An 18,789-nucleotide genomic window follows, 5' to 3' on the forward strand; every position below is an offset into this window, starting at 1 on the left:
AATTCATCCCACTCACCAATAACTCTTCATGCAAAACATCTATTATTCACACCCTTCTTCACCACATATTCATACAACTTCCAGGGATGACTCTCATTCTTCCTATCTTAACATCCACTCTTTTTATAATTCCTTCTGTATTAAACTGATACAATCCAAATCCCTTAACATGAAGGTCCCTACAGCAGTACGATGTGCCCTCAGAACTTCAGTCCACTGTCCACCATCACTCCACAATCCACAATTGCAACCATTTCCAGAATACAGTATGTAGCCTTACATCTCTGTATCCCAAAGTGTAACACATGGCATTTATTAATATTAAAGCTGCAACCCCAATGATTTGTCCAAGCTAAAAATCTATTTAAATCTTTCTGTAGAGAATTAACATCAGCACTACTCCTGATAATTCTACCAAACTTTGCATCATTAAACATTTGAAGATCCCCAGTCAATATACATGAAATATCATTAACAAATAAGTTAACCAGTAGGGACCAAGTACACAACCCTGAGAAACGCCACTGGTCACCTTCCTTTCTGAAATACTACTCGATCATACATAATTTGTTGGTATTGTTTAGAGAGCCAATTTCTGGTTCATTTAACCTACATACTATCTATTCCTATCCTGTACAGTTTGTACACCAACTTATCATGTGGTAATCTATCAAATACGTGGAGCTGCTCTTAATGTCATAAAAGTGGAGACAGTGGCAATAAAGAAGTATTATGGAGTATTAGACTGAATGATAAAAATGAAGATATTATGGTATGTGAGAAGTGTGATGAAAGGCTAGGATGTTCCAAAAATGAGAATGGTGTTACTAAGAATAATCAGAACATGGATGGGTGTGCTTGTGATGGTAATAATAGAAGTGATGTGGAAGAGCTTAGGCCAGAGTTAATGAAAATGAAGAGTTGGATTAAATGTATGGAGAAGGAAATTGAACCTTTAAAGAAGAGCACAACTAATGTAAATGACAAGGAGGTTAAGAAGAAGTATCTAAAGATGATAAGGTTGCTTTATATGGTGACTCAATCATTAAAGATGTAGTAAAAAATAAAGTGCACATGACATTTTACAGGTAGTATAATAAAGTGAATATCAAATGCTTTGCACAGAAGGAAAGAATGGGAATCAGAATTAGTGGTAATGGGCATAAACAACTTGAATATTATTATTATTATTCCTGACACCTCCAAGGAGTCCGAAGACTCATCGCGGGAGGATACCTACAACTGTCTCAACTATTACATCGAACTTCTACTACAAATCATCTCCATCAACGGCATCTATGCCCACCACAACTAGTATTTTTTTTTGTCTGTAAATTGCGTGTGTTCTGAAGGGCCGACTTGTCTGTATGCAGGATGAAAAACCCGAGTTTCCGGGAGAAAAAACCCTGCTATCTCCGTATGAGATCGGCTAACTCACCTTTGATTGAAATCGTCCAGATAAAGATTCCTCCCATCGCGACGAGAATCGAACTTAGGCCTATTCCAATTGAAGGATACAATGTACCATCGTTCTTCCAATTGCGCTATGGAGGCGACTCAAGAAGTCAACTCAACTCAAGAGGCGACTGAACAGAGACACAAAGAACGTGAAAAGGGATTTGAAAAAGTTGTTGCAGGAAGTGAAGGATAATAGTGTCACTGGGAAAATGGTTAGTTTGCTGCCCAGATATGATAGTAGTGAACTGAGAAGAAGAGCAATGATTTTGAATGACAAGATGGCTGAAAACTGTGTCAGACAGAGAGTGTTCAATTTGTGAATGTATGGAATGAATTCCAAGGGGAGTTAGAATGGTTCAAAGCTGATGGGATGCATTTTAATGGGTTTGGTGTTGGTCATTTGGAGCAACTGCTGTTTAATAAGAGTGCACAGGGCTCATATGATATTAGTACCACTAAGAGTCAGAGGGAGGTTGCAAAGTAGGTTGTGGAAGGACAGGAAGAGGATGAATACAAAGGTGAGGAAGTGATTACAGCAGAGCAAAGTGATGCAGTGCGAAACAGTGAGAATAATAAGGATATAAATGAAAATCAGTCAGGATCAGGAAAACAGGCATGGTCAGAACAAAGAGAGAAGTGCACTATATCAGAGAGAGAGAGAGAGAGAGAGAGAGTAAAGAGTGATTATGTTGATGGGATGGCCTCAAAAAGTGGACAATTGTTATGCTTATATACAGAGAATCAGAAATAAAGGGACTGAGTTTGTGGCATTGATTGAAATGGTAGGCCCAAACATAACTGCCATAAGTGAAGCTTGGCAGACTTGAAATGGTAGGATATAGAATATTTCAAAATGATAAGAAGATGAAGGGAGGAGGAGGATATTGTTAATGGTAGCAGAGGAATTATGTCCTTCAAGAGTGGAAGTGGAAAATAGTACATGTGAAGATTATGAAGCTGTTTAGTGTGAAGTTCAGATCAATAAAATATGTATCTAATAAGATGCTGTTACAGGCCAGGGAATGTGGAGAGTATTGACTGTGAAATGTTTAGACAAATTAGTTGGACAAGTAAAAGAAAGATAATCCTAATGAAATGTACAATCAAATTAGCAAGTAAATAAGAAAAGGGTGATCATTATGGGCGATTTTAATTATGGCAATATAGACTGGAATGATGAGATAGCAACCAGAAGTAAAGAAAATGAGTTTCTTGAGTTTTTGAGGGATAACTACCTCAGACAGTATGTAACAGAGGGCACACAAGGATTGAGGGTCTCGGATTTGGTCATCTCATTAGAGGATGTAATTATAAATGCGGTGTCAAATTATCCACCAATAGTGAGATTGACCATGAGGTGATTACCTGGGTGGTTGCCAGCAGTGTGAGGACCTCTGTGAGAAAAAGGTATATGTGGAACTACAAGGGGGTGATTATGAAGAGCTCAGGAGACAGCTTGTGGGTGTAGCGTGGAATGAGGAGTTAACTGGAAAAGAGATCCATTGCAGTTTGGGGGATTTTCAAAAACTGTTTAGTAGATGCAATGTCTAAATGTATTCCAAGGGTGAGAAGGTTAAATAAGGTGGATGTGAGATGGATGAATAAAGAGAATAAGCATGCAATACAGAGAAAGAGGGCATTGTGGAGACAGCATAAGAGAAGTGGAAATAACCAATTCCATGAAGTCTACAAAGACCAGGCAAGGAGGGTGACTTGGTTGGTGAGGATAGCTAAAGAGAGGTATGAACAGCAGTTAGCTAATGAAGCCAAAAAGAATCCTAAGGAGTTCTTTTGATATGTAGCCAGTAAAAGAAAGAATGATTATGGAAGGATGACATTGACAGGAGAAAATGGTATAAAGACAGCTGATGCAGAATGTGTGGTGAAGATACTTAATGAACAGTTCATAAAGATCTTTCAATCTTGTGAATGCGACTTTATAGAGGGATTGAGAGCAGTTGATGATGGGGAGGAGAGACTGACTGTAGGTGAGCAAGAGGTGTATGGAGAGTTGAGTAAATTAGATGTTAATAAGGCTGTGGGACTTGATAATATATCGCCACGTATTCTGAAAGAATGTGCCAGGGAGTTGACACCTGCCTCGACATATTTTTTTAATATGAGTCTTGCACTCGTTCAAGTTCCTAAGGAGTGGAAGGAGGGCAAGATTGTGCCACTTCATAAAGGAGGTGATCGAACTCAAGCATCAAACTATAGGCCTATCTGTGTGTCAGGTGTTGTGGTTAAGTTGTTGGAGAAGCTTGTGAGAACTAGGATCCAGAGTTGGGGTTGATAACAATGGTATTATCTTTGATTGACAGCATGGATTTGCTAAAGGAAGGTCATGTTTTAGTAATTTACTTGCTTATTACAATAAAGTGACTGCTTCCGTGGACAGAGGAAAAGGATACAACGTAATATACTTGGATTTTGCAAAGGCTTTTGATAGAGTACCTCATGATAGGTTGACAGTCAAACTAGAGTAGATGGGATTGGATGTTAGATTGGTGCATTGGATTGGAGACTGGCTATCTGATAAGTATCAACAAGTTGTGTATGGGGGAGCGATATCCAGGAAAAGGAAAGTCACTAGTGGAGTGCCTCAAGGGTCTGTTTTAGGTCCATTACTGTTTAACTTGTATATTAATGATATAGGTGAAGATTTGGATGGAGATATTCAGTTGTTTGCAGATGATGCAAACAACTGAATATCTCCAAAGAAACAACTTGGGACGAACCATGAAGTGTAGTGAAGATGTTGTGGTCTTACAGGAAGACTTGAATAGATTGAGTGATTGGGCACAGAAATGGGGATGTGAATTCAATGTTGCAAAATGTAAGGTTTTAAAATTTGGAAAACAAAGATGGGATGCAGAATTTATGCTTGGTGAGAATATATTGTTGGAAGTAGAGGAAATAAGAGATCTGGTGGTGATAGTAGATAAGGATCTAAAATTTAGGGGACACATCGCCAAAATTGTGAAGACAACACAAAGGCTTCTGCGAATGATGCGGAGGACACTGACATGTAGAAGTAGGGAGATTTCTTGTTCCGTTATAAGACTTTGATTAGGCCACACATGGACTATTGTGCCCATATTTGGTCACCGGGTTTTCAGAAGGATGAAGAGATGTTGGAAAGGATCCAAAGGAGACTGATTAAGGTAGTTTCTGACCTCTGGAATGTCGAGTATGAGGAAAGATTGAGAAGATGTAATTTGCAGAGTCTGGTGGATAGGAGAAAGAGGGGAGTTATGATAGAGACCTACAAGTTGGTAAGGGGTTGTTATAGGATCAATGCTGGAGAAGTTTTACAGAGAATAGTGGAGTGGGAGATCAGGGGAGAACCAGAGGTCATCCCTGGAAACTGTATAAAGAAGGTGTGAGTAGGGGAGTGAGAGGCAGGTTTTTTTCGTGCAGAGTTGTCAATGCCTTGCCTGAGAATGTGGTGTCTGCAAAGAATTTGAATGCATTTAAAACACAGTATGATGAGCTGTGTGTGTGTGATAAAAGGACCTCCCAGATGAGTCTTTGACTCCATGAGGTCTTGGGGTAAGTGCATGAAAAGGCAAAATCTAACACAATCAATGCATAACTGCACACCAAGAGTTAAGTGAATAAACAGAGAAGGAGCGAGATGGGTGAATGGTGAAATCAAGCATGCAGTGTTACAAAAGAAGTTTGTTACAGAGGAAGCACAAGACAGTTCACAGTGAACAGATGCACAAAGAATACAAGTGCAGTCCAGAAAAGTGACAAGGATGATTAAAAACGAAAAAGTAGAATATGAGAGGAGATTAACCAGTCAGGTCAAAGCTAATCCAAGGGAATTTTTCTGCTATATCGCAAGCAAGAAGAAACATAATTATGGCAGGTTGATACTGGTGGATAGCAGAGTAATCATAGCAAATAATAGTGGAATTATTTAATGAACACTTCATCAATGTATATCATAATGGAGTGAATGATGCTGTGCAATATGTAGAAGGGAGGCAAGAATTAGGAGAATTAAAGGTGAAAGAATCAGAGCTGTATCAAGTGTTGCTTGGGTTAGATATTAATTAGGCTGTGGGAATGGATGACATATCACCACATATTTTTAAAGAATATCAAAAGAGTTAACGATGCTCTCATCCTGGTTTTTTAATGAAAGTCTTGCAGTGGGGAAGGTTCCTAAGGGGTGGAAAGAAAGCAAAATAATCGACACCCAAACAATAAAACAATTAAACCATGCTTGTGGGGCATCTCCACAAGCATGGTTCGAGAACAGAAATTTCTATTTATAGACCATTATGTTGGAGGTTTAATGGATTTTTTACAACACTCAGAAAGAATTAAAGAATTTAATACTCCTATATTTCGTCCTAGTCACTAGGACATCTACAGGGATTACAAAAACAATTAATGTAACATGCACACAAAAACTTACAATACTAAGCCCAACCACGTGGGTGACAATAAAGTCCTATCTAGGTGGAGCGCCCTCTAAGGGCGGTAGTAGGTGGCCTGGAATGTAAGGTGGGACCTCTGGTGATGAGTGTTTCCCAAATCTTCGGAAGCTTAATGCAACCGTATTTGTTAAGATTTGGTTGGTTTCTGAGAGCTGCTGCTGCTTCTAAGAAAAGTCTCTCTTTCTTGAATTTGCTGTGATGGAGCATGGTGGTTTTCTTCCATGATACTCTGTGGGTGGTGTCCAACACATGGTCAGCCAAGCCTGAATGGCCATAGTTGTGTTTAGCGATGTACGACTTGTGTTCCTCCAGGCGGATGGATGCTGATCTGCCTGTCTGTCCAAAGTACGCAAGCTTACAGGAACAGGGTACTTTGTAAACTCCAGGCAGAGAGAGAGAGGGGGGGGGGGGCTGATCTTTCGTAGAACGGATAAGGGTAGCAAGTTTGCGGTAGGGCTTATATGCTGTGTGTAGGTTATACTTTTTTAGTATCTTGGCTATTTTTTCTGAAGTGCCTCGAATGTAGGGTATGGTGATGGCATTTTTAAATTCTTGTTGACGAGAGGGACGGGGAATGGGGGAGGAATTGATTATTTTTTTGATACTGTGTTCACTGTAGCCATTGGAGAGGAAAGTTCTGTGTATGTGGTTAAGCTCAGTAGTGAGGGCGGTTCCACTGGAACAAAGATTGTGGGCTCTCTTGGTAAGGGTTTTAATGATGCCATATTGTTGTGAGGGGTGGTGGTGGGAGAGTTTGTGAATGTGTGAATGTGAATGACACAAGAATTCTAATTATAGACCAGTCTGTATAACTGCAATTGTAGTCAAGGTGCTAGAGAGTTTGGATAGGAATAAAATACAGGATGAGATCGATGGACATAGCATTCTTTAAGATCTGTAAAGGGTAGGTCTGTTTTTAGCAATTTACTTGCATTTATGATAGGGTAACAGGTGTGTTAGATAAAGGAGATTCATATACAGTGCCGATATTCTTGGACTTTGTAAAAGCATCTGATACACCACTACCACATAATAAGTTGGTGTACAAGTTGCAGATGATGAGAATATATACTTTATTGGTTAGATGGATCAGAGATTGGCTCTCTGAATGATATCAGCAAGTTGTATGTGATGAGCCATCTCTCAGAAAAGGAAGGACCAGTGGCATGCCTCATGGTTCTGTTCTTGGGCCTCTACTATTTAACTTATTTGTTAATGATAGTTCATGTTGATTGACTGGGTATCTTCAAATGTTTACTGATGATGCAAAGTTAAGAAGAATTATCAGCAGTAGTGCTGATGTTAATTCTCTACAGGAAGATTTGAATAGACTTTTAGCTTGGACAAATGAGTGGGGTTGCAGTTTTAATATTACTAAATGCCAGGTGTTACACTTTGAGATACAGAGATATAAGGCTATGTACTGGTGGAGCTGTGCTTCAGGAAGTGGATGAGATTCGGGATCTTGGAGTGATGGTAGACAGAGGACTGAATTTCTGAGGGCACATTGCAAGTGCTGCAAAGACTGTACATCCTATTGCTACTGTGATAAAAAGTACATTGACATGTAGGGATTAGGAGGTGGTAGTGCCACTACATAAGGCATTGGTCCAATTACAAATGGATTATTATACTCAAATTTGGTCACTTAATTTTTATTGTGATATGAAATCACTACACAGGGTCCAAAGATGAATGACCAAAGTGATATCAGGACTCTGGAGTATTTTTATGAAGAATATTTGAATTAACATGGATTACAGTTTGGTGGACAGGAGGAAAAGAGGAGATATGATAGAGACCTTCTTGTTAGTTAAGGGATTCTATCAGATTAATACAGAAGGAATTATAAAAAGAGTGGATGTTAAGATGGGAAGAATGAGAGGTCATCCCTGAAAGTTGTATAAAGATGTGGTGAAGAAGGGTGTGAGGAGTAGACTTTTTATATGGAGAGTTGTTAGCAAGTGGAATGGTGCAAGTGGTGTAAATAACTTCAAAGCTCATTATGTCTATCATTATGATAGACATGATCTGGGTTGTGTGGGCCTCCCACAATGAGTCTGTTGACTCCATGAAGGTTACCAAATAATAATAATGATGCTTTTGCAAAGTCCACGAATATCACTGTATATGATTCTCCCTTATCTGACACATTCGTCACCTTATCATAAAACATAAGCAGATTGCTAAAACAAGACCTGTCATTCACAAACCCATGCTCACCATCACAGAAAATCTTATGTCCATATGTGTTATGAATTTCCATTTCCCACAGTTATCTATCCATCAGAAGATCCAACAGCTGTGTGGCCATCTGTTCAATGTCTCTACAAAATCTGGAAATATTGCAGTATGTACATTTTAGTCATTTCTGCATTCCGCATCCTTGGTATTATTTCTGTTATGCCCATTTCAGTCTTTTTTTCAGAGCTTCTATCCCTTAAAATGCAAAAGAAACTGTCTAAGAGAGAGAGATTCAGATGTGGTCCAATCAAATTCTATATGACAACTTCTTGATTGTAGCAAGCCTTTCTATTGAGCTGAGTAGTTTATACTTGACAGCATAAAATTGCTTTCACCCATATTTTATCTTAATGTAAGTAAACAGAAAATTTGTCTTCATGCACGCACTTTTATGAGTACTATCAGATATGGTTAAAAACAAGAATATATTCCTGGTGAAGTATAATGAATAAACCACTTCCCCCCCCCTCTCTCCTTGTCATCACTCTTCAGTATTGCATCAAATTCTTTGGAGTGGAAGTGGTGCATGGACCGAGCATTCGTATGGAAATACCAGAAAATGTAAATACTTAGAGAAAATTTAATTTATTAATCGGATATGGGATGTACAAACTTGCGTACGTTAGGGATGAGGAAATACAAGCTAGGTAAATAATATCCAAAATCAAAATAATTTGCATTTATCAATTCGATATATGTAACTATGTATTACGCATAAAGAAAGGCACAATTTAATCAAAACTATTTGGATAAGTTTATTGCGAGCACTAAGTATTGGGAGAGCAAACATTTAAAGTGAATTATGAAATGAATCTGGAACACGATGCTCACAACACACTACAAAATTTCAGCTGATGAAATGAATCTGGAACACGATGCTCACAACACACTACAAAATTTCAGCTGATGAAATGAAAACGAGCTATATGCTAACCGATATGAAAATCATAGTAATCTGACATCAACCTCTGAATATCAAATCATATATACTGATCACGAGAACATACTCATTAATTTCCGATATAGCTTATATTTTCATAGAAATAAATAAATATGTTTACCTTTTCATTTACTTTTACTGTCACAATTTGAGATATACTTAGACGGCAATGAATAAAACGAACCTGAACAACACCCCATACATATTAACACGTTGAACGGCAGCCGCCATTTTGTCATATTTATCATATTTAATTTTAACTCAATTAAATAACTTCAAAAGCACATAAGATAATATACGGATAACACAAAATAATTAATAATACCACGCATTGCAACGAGTTATTAGTTATGTGGAATACTGTTACGTCATCATATCATCATCATCATCAGACGGTGAACAGAAGAGAGAAACGGAGGCTGTGGTTGAGGCTGCAAATGAGCTGACGAGTAAAATGGCTAAAGTTTAAGCAGTTTGATTTTATATATAGTTTTTGGGCATCTTATTTCTGTCTTGCAGCCTGTGTATGTAGGAGATACGGAGGTACACGTCAAGAGCATCGAAGCGCTCAACACGGGTCGCTTCATTTATATACTATAATAATGAGTCGTCACGAAGGTGAGTGCGACAAAATAGCAATCTTAAGCCTAGATTGCCAAATGGTAAGAGGGTATACCTTACATTACATTATTCGATGTTTTACATATGTTTGCCTATATATGAAGAGATACCTGTGCCTGGAGATGGTCATTGTTTGGTAGCATTTTCTGAAGTAGTCCCTAAATCGGTGAAAATCGCTTTCATAAACCTTAAGTTGAAAACATTTTCTAATGTTTCAAGTTCCCAGTCAGTTTATTTCTAAACGTCTCAAAAATCATCGCAGTAAGAAAGAAGAAAAATAAATACACTCCGTGTATAGTCGTGTATCTTATTTATCATACTTGTAAACTTCATTGAAAACAGCTGATTATCTGATATTGTATTGCAATGCAGATGTGTTTATGTGTAACGCAGAAACTTTAAATATACTGTATATCACTATGCCTAAAGCAAGTTTAACATCTGGCCCTTGATATCCTCCATCCCATTCATTGTTGATGCTTCAATCTCATCCATTATATAAAACATAAATATTTTGTTATTTGTGGATCAGTCATGTATGTTATGCAATCCTTCAAAAATACATCATTAAATTTCCATTTATTTTAAATAAATAAATTTAAAACAAACATACATTCAGAAATGCATATAGCTAATCTAATGTAGCATAATAGTGGATCACAGATTTCATGTTTTGTCTGAAAATATAAATGTAATTAATAATTGCATATTGGTTTTCTGGTTAAGCTGGCATTTTCTTCTTCAGAAAGTAGTGATTAGAGTTAACTGTATGTAGATTCTTTCAAAAAAACATCAAAGATTCAGGAGGATTTTCGTTTTTTGCGAAAGACATTTATAAAATACTCTTTTCTGTAGTGAGGAAGAGAGAGATGAACATCTGAGTAAAAAGCAAACAAAAAAAAAGTATGGAATTTGAGGTAGCCAGAACATCACAATGTTTTTTTTTTTTTTTTTTTTTAATGCTGATCCTATACATATAAGGCTAGAAACACATAGGATATTTAGTGGTGTGAATGAGCTAAAGTTTAGATAATCTGAGAACTGTGTTTCTTTAGAGACCGAAGATGCTCTTTTCACTTCAGATCTCCAATAAGCAGAGTAGTAATCTCACATCAGCTAGCAAAAATCATCTGTCACCCAAAGATACTTTTAAAAACATCCATGCCACAGTGAAATACAAACCTATAAATTGTTGGTTGGGGAGTGAAGATTATTTCCACAAGTCAACCAGGTCAGCAGATATGGCTACTTATTGATATTGACTGGAAAATTATGAATCCATCAATATGTTATATTTTGTTGCTAGTTCAAATTATCTTGTTGATCGAGATCCATTTTAATTTGTGATGCATGATTTCATAACCATAATTCTAAGTCATATTCTTCAAATTACGGCAAACAGGCCTGTCAAGATACATCAGTTGATTGATAATTTCACAAACGATATCAAAACCAAGAATATTATAAAACCATTTATTATACACACTTAAGAGTACGATGATCATAAACTACCCTCTAGTAATCAGTTGGGTTCCTTCAACTCTCAGTAGGGTCCATGAGAGACTTTCATAACCCTGTAAAAACTGTATGTAGAAGCACATTAAATTTGAACGAATTTTTTGCTAAACCTGCAAATTGCACCACTCAATGAATTTTCACATTTTCTGCAACCTCTTGCTTTCTGATCACATGAAGTTGCATTAGCCTGATATTTACATTATAATAATGTGAGCATATGGCTTCATACTTAAAATACAAAGCATCTTTTAACACCATTTCACTCACTTTCAGGCATATACCTTTCATGAGGTGTACTAGATACAGTGGCAGTCTGACACTATTTCGTAACAGGTTTATATTAAACTTCTTTACCATATTCTGTTATTTTTCAAGTTTCTTTCTATCTGATTTGATCATCTTTTATATTTTGATCTAAAACTCCTAATTGCCTCAATCTTACATGCTATGTCTTGATGTTTCTCCATTTTTTTTTCCTGCTAAACATATTTGGTTAATTTTTCATCTCCCATTCTGTTTGGTAACCATACCCTGTTAGATTAGTTCTGAAAATTCATGTTAGATTCTTTTCAGATACCTAATTTTAATATGGTTCTGCCATTATGGATATGCCTTCTGTGTCCATATTTAATTTGCCATTTACTCTCAATAGCTAAAATGTGCAACTTGTATAGGGTTCACTATTGAAAATGAAATTCATGTTTTTTTTTTTTTTTCTTGTTTATATATTTTTCTTGATGAATTTCATACCAAATATATTGTGCCCTTTCATTGGAAAAGGCCTAAGTTCGATTCTCATCATCATTATGAGAGGAATCTTTATATGGGGCTTTTTCATTTGAAAGTAAGTTAGCCACTCTCATAAGGAGGTAGCAGGGTTTTTCTTCTGTCATCCACACAGGATGACAAATCCAGAAACTTGGATTTGTCATCCTGTGTGCAGGCAAATTGACCTTCAGAACACACAGACAAAAAATACTGTTGGTGGTGATGGGCTGTAGGGAGACGATTAGATGTGTGTTTAATGGAGTACCCCCCCTGCAATGAGTTCATGGAATTATGTAATTATAATAATGATAAATTTATCACAGTGTTATTGGAGTAAAGTTCTACAGGTCTATTCAAGTAACTGCCATATTTAATAATAATTAGACTTGACTACAGTAGATTTGTTTAGTTATTTCATGATACCTTCGTGGAATTCAATGCTTTAATGCAGGAGGCCACTCTCGAGACTGCACCATCTACCACCTGGTACATAGTATTTTTGTCTGTTGATTGCATTTGTTCTCCTAGCCTCATAGCCTTGGTTGCTTCAGCCATAAATTCCAAAACAATCAACCAGCATCTATAATAAATTTAGTTTAATCCTTTATCCAAGTGTGAGCAAACAAAGTTTGCGCCTGAAAGTATCTTCAGGACTGGGGTAAGGTTGTACAACATCAGGCAACTCGTTGCAAAGGTGGAGCAAGCTAATATCACTCCTATCTCAGTATCTCCCATTTTCGACCTTTTGAGGTCGAAACTAGTCTGGGTAGTGGCCCTTCCCTTAATGTATAACATTATACATATCTGCAAGGAGATGTGTTTTGCATTATGGGAGATACTGAGATAGGAGTGATGTTAGCTTGCTCCACCTTTGCAACGAGTTGCCTGATGTTGTACTACCTTACCCCAGTCCTGAAGATATTTTCAGGTGCAAACTTTGTTTGCTCACACTTGGATAAAGGATTAAACTAAATTTATTATAGTCTAACCAAGTGAAAAATAACTTCCAACAACCAGCATCTGTTCACCAGCTAATATTTTTTATTTTATTTATTTTTATTTTTTTGAGAAAACCTGAATTTCTAGTAGAAAAATCCCTTTCACCTGCATATAAGAGTGGCTAATTTGCCTTCATTTGACAAGGTCAATATAAAGATTCTTTTGCTCAGGTCTTTTCTAGTTGAAGGGTACATGTCCCATTGTTCTTCTGCACTGTGGAAATGCTTTAAGAGGATAATATTATCTGCATAGAGCAAAGAAATAAGTTTAATGCTTCCCAGTTGAATACGAGATTTAACATCACTTTCAGTAATGATGTGAACCATTATAAATCATATTTGAATACCTTTTTCTCTTGTGACATTAGCTTCTTTATAAGCTCTTGATTATTTGTCGTAAGGTAAAAATCTGGTTTTGGCAGCATATATTTGACTTAAGTCCAGCTTTTACTCTTTCGGTTTTTCCTTTAACAGTTTTCCTTAGTGTGATTGCAGAAGTTTTTCAGAAACAGTTGGTAAAGATATTCCAATTTATAAATTCTCACATTGTTTTATCATCCTCCCCTTTTTTTGTAAATTGGTATAAGAAGATCTCCATTGATAATTCCTCATTATCAATCCCATCCAACTGAATTTTTCTTTCTCTGAGGCTTGGTTTTTTGCAGATTACCACAACAGAAAGGTCATTCATTTCTTCAGGTGACTTTAATAACTCAGTCCTTGCTCTTTTAAGGTCTATAGCCCAGATTAAATGGGATGGGGGTAAAAATAGAAATATATCAAGCATTTGCAGTTAGCAACAATTATCAAAACATTGACTGGGTAATGTTGAAAGCTCAAGCATAATTTACTGAGCTCTTGTAAGACAACTTTCCCCACTGCATGTGATAGAAGGAACTCGAGGTCAAAAAGTGAGAAAGCTGATTATAGTATCAGAGAAGATTTCACTTAACCCTGCGGAGGTAGTGGTCGAAAAAATTGCAGCGTAGGTAGCGTGTATCTGAGAGATACATTCATTATTAGTATGTGCTAAAATGCAATAAAACTTAAAAAAAAAAACACTGCAAATATAATACATAATGGTTTATTTATTTTCAGTTACAATCTAGAAATTATTGAACAAAGAAAAAAACAACAACTAAACCAATGCTATACTAACATCGGAGTTCGCGTTATCTCTCAGATACAATTTATTATCAGATGTCACTTTCACATTCGACTCTATCATTCTCATCATCGGACTCGAGTAACAAAATCGCTGAATCGCTTCAACATTTGATGGATTACCAATTGATATATTTTTATAGCCATTTTCAACAGTAAATAATAATAATAATAAAAAAAAACTAAACCAATACTATACTGACATTGGAAGTCGTGGTATCTCTCAGATACAATTTACTATGAAATATCACACACCTTTACATAACATGTGTTAAACCAAAACTGACCACATAAACAGTGTGGAATATCACTCATAATATATGCATGCACAGCTACTCATGACTTCCACGCCATACACTAGATATGTGTAAGAATATTTATATTAAACAATTTGTTTGTATCTGTCAGATCAGCCACGATCTCTGGAGAGTTAAAGATATGACTGTTCTACCTCTATTTGGCAACAGCAATCATATTCTGCTGACCTGGAAGGTTGCTAAATATATAGCTGTTTCATTCAGAAAAGGTTACATGGTGAATTACAAAGGATATTGGCTTTGCATGGGGAAGTATTAAGAAAATGCATTTTGAAATATGTCCCTAGAATTCAATTTTTCATAATTTTAATTATTATTATCCTAAGACTCCATGGAGTTAAAGACTCATCTAGGTGATCCTTTTGTCATACACACAGCTCATCATACTGCACCTTAAACACATTCAAATTCTCTGCAGACACCATCCTCTCAGGCAAGGCATTCACAACTCTGCATGCAAAAAAAACGTGCTTCTCGGTCCCCTATTCACACCATTCTTATACAGCTTCCAGGGATGACATCTGGTTCTCCCCCTGATCTCCCACCATTTTCTGTAAAACCTCTTTGACACTGATCCTATAACAACCCCTTACTAACTTATAGGTCTCTATCATATCACCCTTCTGCCTATCCACTAGACTCTGTAAATTGCATCTTCTCGACCTCTCCTCATATTTGACATTCCAGAGATCAGAAACTACCTTAGTCAGTTGCCTATGGACCCTTTCCAACATCTCTTTGTCCTTTTGAAAACCATTAGCAAGAGATTCTAAAGAAAAAGATGATGTGAAAGTATACTGTATGCACAAAGATGATGGTAGTTATGAAAATTATAAGGTGCAAGGCAGAAGAATTACAAGTATTGTATGGAAAGTTAAGTCTGATTGTCAAGAAAACTGGCTCTGCAAGCTACAGACAACCTAAAAGAATTCTGGGATGTTGCAAGTAAAAAGAAAGGCTGAATGTGAAAGAATAGTTCTGCTGAATGAGGATGGCTTTTGTGTGGAAGATGAAGAAATCGTTCAACTAACGAGTGCCCATTTTGGTAAAAGCTATCAATTTGATGTATGCAACATGGAACTCAGTGCTACCATCTACACTGGATGACAAAAATCAGGTGTGCAAGGAGGTGTACTAGAGTTGTTGCATAGACTAAATAAGAATGCAGCAGCAGGGACTGAGGAGATTGGCATGGATGCTAAAAGAATACAGGTCAATACCACAGCTGAACTGGCTGTGGTATTGATCTGTGTAATTTTGACCAGATTACACAGATTATGAGAAGACCTTAGCCAAGGAGATCAAGGATAATCCCAATGAGTTCTTCCACTATGTGGAAAGTAAAAGGAAGAATGACTTCGGAAGGATAACTTTAGTGGGTACTGATGGTATTGAGGTGATAAATTCAGATGGAATAGTAGAGTTACTGAGTGATCACTTTTCCAAAGTCTATCATCCAAGTGAGGATATCTCTGTACCTGTAGCAATAACCAATATGAGAATTGAAGTTAAGAAATGAGAGGTACTTAGTATATTGCAAAATTTAAATGTAATCACTGCTGTAGGTTTAGATGGAATATCAGCTCGGGTGTTGCGTGAATGTGCAAAGGAATTGTCATCATCTCTCACTTTGTTATTTAACTTAAGTTTGAACTCTGGTATGGTCCCTAGGGAGTGGAAGGAAGGCAAAGTAGTTCCTTTGCATAAAGGTGGCTCTAAAACTGCGGTAGTTAATTACAGGCCAATCACCATCTCGAGAATGGTGATAAAAGTATTGGAAAAGTTGGTTAAAGACAAAATTCAAGAATGGGTGGATCAGGATATGATACTCTATAGGGGCCAACATGATTTTGTTAAAGGTCGATCCTGCCTTAGCAATTTATTAACTTTTTATAATAGAATGACATCTGAGTTGGACAAAGGAAATGGCTACACAGTGGTACTTCTAGATTTTGCTAAAGCTTTTGACAGGATACCCCATGGAATACTGTTGTGCAAATTGGAGCAGATGGGGATGGATAGTAAACTGGTGATATGGATAGGAGAATGGCTCAGGGAGAGATACTAGAAGGTGGTGTATGGAGGAGCAGAGTCCAGGATGAGGCAGGTGACCAATGGTGTGTGTGTCAGGGCTCTGTGCTTGGGCCATTGTTGTTTAATTTGTACATAAATGATATAGGAAATGGCTTAAAGGGAGATATTCAGTTGTTTGCTGATGATGCAAAGTTGGGTAGCGCAATAAAAAATCAAGCTGATGTTGAGAGTTTGCAGGATGATTTAAATAAGCTGGCAAAATGGGCAAAAGATAATGGATGTCAGTTCAATGTGGAAAAGTGTAAAGTTGTGCATTTTGGGATTAAAAGATTACCAGCTGTGTACTACATTGATGGAACAGTACTCCAAGAGATTGATGAGGCTAGGAACTTAGGGATGTTGGTGGGTAGGGAGATGAAGTTCAGGGGACACATTGCTTAAGGTGTCCAAGATTGCACATAGGATTACTTGGTTATTGAGGAACACACTAACATCCAGAGATAGAGGTTATTATTCCCCTTTATAAAACGTTGATACTTCTACATTTGGATTCCTTGGAGATGAAGAGGTTGTGGAGAGAGGGTTCAGAGGAGAGTGACTAAGTTGGTGAGTGATGTAAAAAATGCTCCCTACATTGATAGATTGAGAGCTTGTGGATTGCAGAGGTTGGTTATGAGCAGAGAAGAGGGGATATGATAGAAACATTTAAATTACTAAAAGTTTTTTATAAGATGCAGGGGAAATGTTTCAGCTGTGTGATAGTGATTGGAAGAACAAGAGATCATCCCTGGAAATTAAGGAAAAGTGTGGTTAACAAGGGTGTGAGAATGAGGTTTTTCACCTGGAGGATGGTGAATGAGTGGAATGCATTGCCAGACTCAGTTATGAGTTCTTTGTCTGTAAATGAATTCAAGAAGAGATACGATAGATATTGTTTTGATAGAGAAGATTCCACAGGACTGGAAAGAATGTATGATAATTCCATTTCACAAGGATGGTGCAAAGACTGATGTTCCTATCAATCTATCAGTATTTATGGAGTGGTGGTGGTGATGATTTTGGAAAAATTAGTAAGAGAGCACATACAGAAATGGGTTGACATAGAATCTTTATTTCATAAAGAACATCATGTGTTTACTATGGAAAGGTCATATTTAAATAACTTGCTCGCATTTTATGATAATGTTACAGTTGAGATAAGGGGAATTGATAAACCACAATAGTTTTGGACTTTGCTAAGGCTTTTGACCAGATTCATCATTGAAGGCTATCGCATAAGTTGGAAGATATGGGATTGGATTATGAACTATTAATTTGGATAAGAGGATAGTTGACTGAAATATATGAAAAGTGGTATGTGGGGAATGTGATTCTGCAAGATTTACAGTGGCCAGGGAACAATCTTGGTTCACTATTATTCCGTCTTTATATCAATGACAATGGGAAAGATTTGACAGGAGACATACAGCTATTTGCTGATGATGCATACATAGTCATCAGGAATGAGACTCATGCAGTATATACAGAATGATTTGAATAGGCTGAGTTTGAGCATATGAAAATGGCTGTCAATTCATTGTTAATAAATGTGAAGTTGTGCACTTTGATGTAATGAGATATCCAACGATTGCATATTATATTGGTGAGATTATTAGAAGAAACTGATCAGGCTAGGGATCTTGGAGTGTTAGTAGATAGGAAGTTGAAGATTGGGGATGATATAGCAAAGAATGTGAATACAGCTCAGAAGATAATTGCAATGCTGAAACAAATTGACATATAAGGATAAGGAAGTCATTGTTGCTGCTTTATAAGGCCCTGATACAGTCTCACCTGGACCATTATGCACAGATCTGGTTTCCAAGTTAATGGTGATACAGTGGGGAGGGTCGAGAAGAAAGCTGAAGATGAGATATATTGACTTTGGAATGTAGATTATGAAAACAGATTGAGAATTTGTATGCACTAGCAAATAGGGGAAAGAGGGATGATATGGTAGAGACCTACAAACCCCCCCCCTGAAAAGGTCATAACAAGATATCAGTGGATGGAATTTTTTTATTTTATGGAGGATGCAGAGAGGATACAAGTGCATCTATGGAAATTGAGTATGAAGGCAATCAAGTGCAGGGGTAAGCTAGATTTTTCTTTCATAAGTAGTGCATGATTGGAATGGCTTGCCTTTGGTGAGTACAGGTGAGACCATTTAATTCATGAAAAAATATGGCAGCTTGTGTGGGTGATATGTGACCTCCCTTGATGAGTCCGACTCCCTG

General features: G+C 37.1%; 2 protein-coding genes across 4 annotated transcripts in view; one reads left to right on the top strand and one right to left on the bottom strand.

Moving 5' to 3' along the window:
- The window catches only part of LOC150106399 (dymeclin), a 53,597-nt gene extending 44,139 nt beyond the window's left edge, over nucleotides 1-9,458 (bottom strand). The window contains exon 1 of the mRNA XM_090393118.1: nucleotides 9,215-9,458. The gene's annotated coding sequence lies outside the window, so the exon portion shown is untranslated. The remainder of the gene's footprint in view (nucleotides 1-9,214) is intronic.
- Nucleotides 9,459-9,519: 61 nt separating this feature from the next.
- Nucleotides 9,520-18,789, top strand: part of Kcmf1 (Potassium channel modulatory factor 1) — a 293,565-nt gene continuing 284,295 nt past the window's right edge. For 2 of the 3 annotated variants that reach the window (XM_090393120.1, XM_090393121.1), the window contains exon 1: nucleotides 9,520-9,711. In XM_090393120.1, coding sequence (XP_090249246.1) covers nucleotides 9,696-9,711 — 16 coding nt within the window. In that variant the 5' untranslated portion in view covers nucleotides 9,520-9,695. The remainder of the gene's footprint in view (nucleotides 9,712-18,789) is intronic. The other variant, XM_090393119.1, reaches the window with a different exon arrangement.

This window comes from Typopeltis vanoorti, chromosome 5 (genome assembly GCF_054136105.1).
Source record: "Typopeltis vanoorti isolate ZY-2024b chromosome 5, IOZ_Tvanoo_1.0, whole genome shotgun sequence".
In the NCBI taxonomy this organism is placed as follows: Eukaryota; Metazoa; Arthropoda; class Arachnida; order Uropygi; family Thelyphonidae; genus Typopeltis; species Typopeltis vanoorti.